The sequence below is a fragment of the Cyclopterus lumpus genome, chromosome 15, assembly GCF_009769545.1.
Source record: "Cyclopterus lumpus isolate fCycLum1 chromosome 15, fCycLum1.pri, whole genome shotgun sequence".
In the NCBI taxonomy this organism is placed as follows: Eukaryota; Metazoa; Chordata; class Actinopteri; order Perciformes; family Cyclopteridae; genus Cyclopterus; species Cyclopterus lumpus.
In genome coordinates, this window is record NC_046980.1 from 8,133,662 (window position 1) to 8,140,668 (window position 7,007).

Here is a 7,007-nt window from a genome sequence, read left to right on the forward strand (position 1 = left end):
CTACTCATCCATGGCTGTGTGAGACAACGAGACACCTCCCCTCAGTTCAACGCCAGCCCCCAACAGCCTCTCGGTGCGGGGGGACTTTATGCATGTGAGGTTCTGCACGTAGCATTCAGGCTTTCAGGAATCCAGCCCTTCTCACCCCCAGAAGGCCGACGGTGCGCAGAAGGTCCGAGGTCCGAGTACCCTCAGCGTTCACCTCAACTGATCCAGAGTCAGAGGACCGAGCCGCAAGGGGGACACACTTCTGCCGCAGGATGCTCTCGTTCAGGTAAATATGGACTCCTGAGTCAGATATGGTATTTAAAAAAAACATTGTTGTGACGGATTAGCTACTATTTAATAGTTAGGCTCTCGTTAGCCAAGCCAGGTTAGCTGGAAACTAGCTAACCGGGATGAAAACTTTGATTTTCACGATAGTTCGCGGCAGCGGCGAAGAATAATATCCGACTTTTTGTGATTACTGCGGAGTACAATGAGCTCAATTCAGTCCGAGAAAGTCGTAAATGGCGAGAAAAGACCAGCGAGTCTGATTTACCCCCCCCCCTCCCTCAGTGAATGAAACTTCGTCTATGTTGTGACATTCCGGTGCAACGCATCGTGGGATGCTGCTCCTCCACTGCAGCCTCACAGCCAGTGACACGCGCCGAGGTAACAGCCCACGGTGCACCGGGCCGTGTCCGGTCCCTGTGTGCGGCACCAGGCTGCCATGTTGCACACACGAGCCCGTGGCATCGGGGTACTCGAGGGGGGGGGGGGGATGAAAGCCTCACGTTCACCGGAAAGTTTAATCTTTGAAGTTACGTTCTCGTTGGTTTGAAAAAAAACGAGCTCAATTGGTTTTGTGAGTCAACAGACGGCGCTATCTGCCGCCTTGCCCCAAACGGCACATGCACCCCCCCCCCCGGGCTGTCAGTGACTTTCGGGGGGGGGGTATTGAGTGGTTATTGCTGGTGAAATCAGCCCGACTCCATTGGGCAGTGTGTTTCTCGCATGAGTTTCCCCGGCGGGGAGGGGCGAAGACGTGGCAGTCCTCTTCATCCACATCCTGTGTCATCTGACTCCGCAGCTTCGCTCCCAGCGAAACTCTGCAGAGCTGGTCGGGGTCGAATGCAATGCATCTGCTAATAATGACGCTTATTGAACACAACGGAGACCGGAGAAGTCTTTACTTTGTGAACACCGCAGTGAGGCCGACACAGCGCGTGGAGCTGACGCCCTGCGAGGCTGTAGAAGTTGCTGGAGATGTGTGAATGATGCTCTAGTTTGTGGGCATTCACAATGTTCTGTGACATTATGGGATCATTTTAGCACACACATATACTTTCAGTTAATCTAATATTGCTTTTTGTTCTATTTTACATGACACGATTGATCATTTTATTTATAATCTTTGGCCTTCCTATTGTTACCGACTGTAAGCTAGAGTTTTTCAGTCGCACATTTCACTTGGGTTATTTTTCATAGCTTCTGTGTATTTTCGTGTAATTTCTTTCAAATCAAAGAGCAGGCTTTGTGAGATATTTATCACCTTGATGTTTAAAAAAACCCAACAGAAAACCTACAGAGGGAAATCGATTGTAGAAGAAGTATAAATTCACCATTTATGCCCCAAAGTAGCCATATGGTTATGAATATAGACCTAGAGTACTAATATTATCTGACCTTGTGAAAAAGGGGTTAAACTTTTCCTCCCCAAAAAAACCCCTGAATCCCCTCCTTGCCAATATTTCTCTGGCGTTTGCTACTTTTCTAGCCTCCATTTAAATTCCACAACTGAGAGTTAACTGGTTCAACCTTCCTGGTTTCGAGTGTGTCGACAGGAATTCCATTCAAAGTAGACAATAGTAGAAGTGACAGGAACACAGTAAATCAGTGAACAACACATGATTTATCAGGGTTTTCTGAGGGTGGATACTTCATCTAAATTAAAGCACTGTGATAAACCTTCTTTCATAAAAACAAACATGTCTGAACAAAACTCACACATAGCTCTAAAGGTCAGAAAACCAAAAAAAAACGTTCAGGCAAGTTTAATGCAAAATAGTTTTCTCCAACAGGTTTAAACAAACAACCCCACACGTGTCTGACAATATACACGTGGAATGACCATCAGGAATATGTTGGCGTCTTTACATGACACGTACGAGCATGTACACATACAAACACTTTCACTGCCAAACGCCGTCATGTCTGACATGACATATAGATCCTAAATGTAAGTGGCGTGCTTACAGTTTTAATCTTGACATTGTACTTAAACAACATCTTCCTTGACACTTAAACAACATCTTCCTTTACACCCTGTCATTATAATAATGATAATCTATTGAGGTTTTGTCCTGGAAATCCAAGTGGCAGAGGCATATTTATGGTATTTTGGACTGAGTGGCACCGTAGCAGTCAGGGATAATGGTAATTTGTATCTTGTAGGCATGGAGTTTCTGCTTAAATATACTTTCATGCCATTTAATTATGCTTTTACCAAATACATAGAGCTCTGACAGATGCATTTTCCTTCCTCTCTGCTGCGTGCTGCTGACCTAAATTGAAATGTCACATGATGTCATTCTTTTATTTTCACTGAAGGCTTGTCCTTGTGGCAAAGGCAGAACCTGCCTGAGCCTGTTGTCGGCTCCCGGTGAAAGAACGCTTTAGAAATCTGCATAGATGCACTTTTCACGCATGACCTTTACTTTGCCACTAGGTGTGTGCGTGTGTGTGCGTATGTGTGTGTGTGTGTGGGTCTGTGTGTGTGCATTGCAAGCCCGAAGGTGTACGCGATGGTTTACAAGGGTTTTTTCTTGTGCGTGCAAGTGCATTTGTTTTGGATATTTATTCTTATAAATGGTATTCTTATTATTGTACCTGGCCCCTCTTGCATTTGTATTTCATAGCATATTCAGCTACAGTCGAGAAAGACTGTTGAAATTAGACTCTAAACTCTGAAGACTCTTTCTCTTTCCACCAACGTCAGTGGTTGATGAAGTGTTTTTAAACATTAGCAGCTCTCTTATAGCTCTAGAAACAATATAACCAAGGCGGGGCTGCAACTAATTATTATTTTCATTATAGATTCATCTGCCTGCTACTTTCTCGATATTTAATTGGTTTATTTAGTTTAATTTCTTGCTTTTTACAAACAATTGCAGAAAGATATTTGATGTACTGTATAATGTAAGCAAATTCTTGACGTGTGAGAACTTGACAACCATCAAATGTTTGGCAGTTTTGTATTCCCTGAATGTTTACAGCCAATTTAGCTTCACGTCAGTGCAGTTAAAACACATAAATATATCCGTATGTGTTACCCTTTCGAAACTTGCTCTGACTTCAAATTAAGTCTCCAAATCAAAGGCCTCAGAATAGTGTGAGAACTTGTCTTTAAATGACCCACAGCACAAGTTCCTTTTGTCTTTGTTTTGTGTGACCTGAGGAGAGTCTTACTGAACACAATACTGTCTCTCGTCAGGTAGATCTTTACAGAAGCAAAAATCTGCTCCTTTTTGTTCTTGTACTTGTCTTGTATATAAGATATAGAATGCATTAAAACACCCGAAAGGTTTTACTTATTGGAAAAACGCCAGGTATTCCCACTTTGTTATCATCCCTCCAAAACAGAGAATGAGTACTGAAGTCTTGACACAGCTTCAGACTTGTGTTGTATAAGTTTGGATTCTGACGGCCGATTTCAAGTTGAATTATAGCAACATGATGGAATATAATGCAGGATATCTGCTTATAGAACATATTCCACATATCTGTGTTCTGCGGTGCTAGTACGTGGGTAGTATTCCCGTCAGACCGTCTGACAGACGCAGAACCCGATTGGAGACTCTGGCTGTGCTCTTCTCTTCAACAGAGGTGAAAAAACGAAAGAAAAGGTTCACGCATAAATATCACCATCGGGTGGCGTATTGCACATACAAAAATGAACTTAACCACCTCCAGAAAACGTGCAGCTCAGATCTGTTCGCCCAGCTTTTCAGAAGTCAGTGTCAGAAACCCTTCGGCTGTGCCACCACGCCTCACAGGCCAGAAGCCCTGTCCTTGTTATGGCTGTGCCAACTCCAAAACCCAAACCAAAGCAACCACAGTCTTATATTTGGCTGTGTTGTAGTTGGGAGGCTGCATGAATCCTTTTGCTTTACCGTTTGTTGCAAAATGGTAAATATAAAAGAATTTAAATGTTTGTCCTTTTTCCCCACTTTATACATCTAATTCTCTCACTCTTTGTTCAGGATGGAGCTGCCGTGTTTATGTTTACTGTTGCTGAGCTGTCTGCAGTCGCTGTCAGCCAACCATGACTTCTTCACCTCCATCGGTAAAAATGATGTGACAAGATTCGTGATGCCCTTTGTTAATTATTATTGCAGTGTTGATGTTGATGCATCTCTGATTTGTCTATTCCTCAGGCCAGATGACAGATCTGCTGTACACAGAAAAAGACCTGGTCACCTCTCTAAAGGACTACATCAAAGCGGAGGAGAACAAGCTGGAGCAGGTCAAACGGTGAGTTTGACACGTGGATTAATGCACAGATATGCATCTATGTACACGAGCACGCACGCAGTAACAAACTCATACATGCACTCAAAATCAGATACACACAGTTCTTAATATTTATGATTAATAACGTATTGTTGCTTGTGGATTGTATGCAATGTATCTAATTATATTATTGCCATCCTTGTGATAGGTGGGCTGATAAGTTGGATTTGTTGTCAGCCACAGCCATACTGGACCCCGAGGGCTTCCTGGGGCACCCGGTCAATGCCTTCAAACTGATGAAGAGGCTGAACACAGAGTGGGGGGACCTGGAGAGCCTGGTGCTCAGTGACACCACTGACGGTACAGATGAAGCCGACCTGGTTTGGTTCAAATTCTAAGTGACAAAAGTTTAGAAAATCCCAGGAAAGTATTCAAGCATGTATGTGTTAGCTCGTTTAGAGCAATACCGTGTTGCTCATTCATACTTGATGCATCTGAATTGAAACAAGTTCCTCGCTCAGTCAGTTATTGAGGTAGAAGAGAACATTACTCTATTTTGCCACATGTCTGGCTTAATACAGTACAATCCTCTCACTCAAGATTGAAGTCGCTCCACGCAGTCTCACTGACCATTAAGAGAGTATTTATTGTCCACTTATCTGGTTGTTATGTATCCCGTACTTAATCATCCTACTCTGTGCTCTCCTGTCCATCTCTCCCTCAGGATTTATTTCCAACCTGACGATCCAGAGACAGCACTTCCCCACAGATGAGGATCAGACCGGGGCGGCTAAAGCTCTCCTCCGCTTACAAGACACCTACAGACTGGATGCCAACACCATCTCCACAGGAGACCTGCCTGGTAAGGGCCTTACATCTGTGCATGCCACATCCACGCGGCACAAATCTGCCATGAAAGTCACAGTAAACAACGGGCCATGTGGGGATCGAGGGTTTCTATGTTATTTACATTGTAAAGAGGACGGTTCGGTTTGCTTCTTTGACAATGTTCCTCTTCTTCCCCTGTCTCCTCTGCATACCAGGAGTGAAACACAAGAGCCTCATGACAGTGGAGGACTGTTATGAGCTGGGGAAAATCGCCTACTCTGATGTCGATTACTACCACACAGAGCTGTGGATGGCCCAGGCCCTGAAACAGCTTGACCGGGGAGAGGAGTCAACGATGGATAGGGTCACACTGCTCGACTACCTCAGCTACTCCATCTACCAGCAGGGGGACATAGAGCGAGCCCTGGAGTTCACCAAGCAGCTGCTTGCACTGGGTGAGTCCCTCCACACTGTTTGTTTTTTCACTCCAATTTTGAAAAGTGTACCTGGAGGCATCTTTTGGTGATGTGAAGCGATAGTCTCACTTTGGATTCACTCACATAAACATCAAATAGATTTGGAATTGATGCTCTTTTCTGATCGTTTTTTTTTTGCCACAGACTTGCAAGATACCAGATTTTGTAAATATCTTACCTTGATTTTGCTGAACACAAAACAAAAAAAATTAAGTCTGAAAAGTAAGTTGGAGAAATTAAGCAGCAAATGAGACATTGACTTTAATTTGAGCTGAATGTCACATTTAAATGAGGTGCGCCAGAGAATCTTTCCAAACCACACAGTCCGTGTGAAGTTCTGTGGAGAAACAATTGCATGTTTTTACGACCTACAGTCAGAGATCGGCCTGATAAAAATCTCACTGAACTTTGTTTGGGTTGTTTGTAGATTCGGCCTCAAACAAAACAGTCATTCAGAGATATAACCCATTATTATTGATGTATGTAGGAACTGTGCTGTCTGTCTACGTCTATTTATTATAATCAGGGATATAACTGAAATCAGAACGGTTTTATTCATACAACGTTGTGTCAGATTAGTTTCGAACAGAATATTTAGAGATCCAGACTGGGGATAATGTCTGGTGTAAATAAATACAGGTGTGTGTTCACGTCTTTAACTTTACCTGAGGTCGACCATCTGTGGTTGAAATATCTTTCAGAAAATACTTATGTACTCTTACTCAAGTAGTTATTTTGATGAGTACTTTTACTTTTAATTGAGACAACCGCCAATCTGATTGAAAGCCAACCCTGCTTAACCTCTGAGCCACATTCGTCCCCACATTACGAAGACTGCTAACACTAACGCTGCAATACATTTCATGCCATTACGTCTGAAACAATATCCGGATGAAGGCTCGGGCGTGACCTCATTTTGACACTTTTTTCTTTCAAATGCTTCCCTGAAAAACGTTGCTCTTATTTCTGAAGGCTGCACAGACTGAAGAAATAGCATATCATTATGTCATGTTGGAAGCTCAGTTATATTCATTACAGACGGTGTGATATTATTAGGTGACATTGCTGCAGTCCTCACTATTTGTAATCGCCACTATTATTTTTGCCATTTCCAGACCCAGAGCATCAGCGCGCCAATGGCAACCTGAAGTACTTCGAGTTCCAGTTGGAGAAGCAGAAAAAGGCCGAGGAGGACATAACTCAAAAAGA

The 7,007-nt window shown here is 43.3% G+C and overlaps 1 protein-coding gene across 3 annotated transcripts in view; it reads left to right on the forward strand.

Moving 5' to 3' along the window:
• The window catches only part of p4ha1b (prolyl 4-hydroxylase, alpha polypeptide I b), a 15,096-nt gene continuing 8,089 nt past the window's right edge, over positions 1-7,007 (forward strand). For all 3 annotated transcript variants that reach the window (XM_034552304.1, XM_034552302.1, XM_034552303.1), the window contains exons 1-7: positions 1-274; positions 4,245-4,327; positions 4,419-4,515; positions 4,703-4,854; positions 5,219-5,356; positions 5,538-5,777; positions 6,914-7,007. The exon at positions 6,914-7,007 is cut by the window's right edge and continues 121 nt beyond it. In XM_034552304.1, coding sequence (XP_034408195.1) covers positions 261-274; positions 4,245-4,327; positions 4,419-4,515; positions 4,703-4,854; positions 5,219-5,356; positions 5,538-5,777; positions 6,914-7,007 — 818 coding nt within the window. In that variant the 5' untranslated portion in view covers positions 1-260. The remainder of the gene's footprint in view (positions 275-4,244; positions 4,328-4,418; positions 4,516-4,702; positions 4,855-5,218; positions 5,357-5,537; positions 5,778-6,913) is intronic.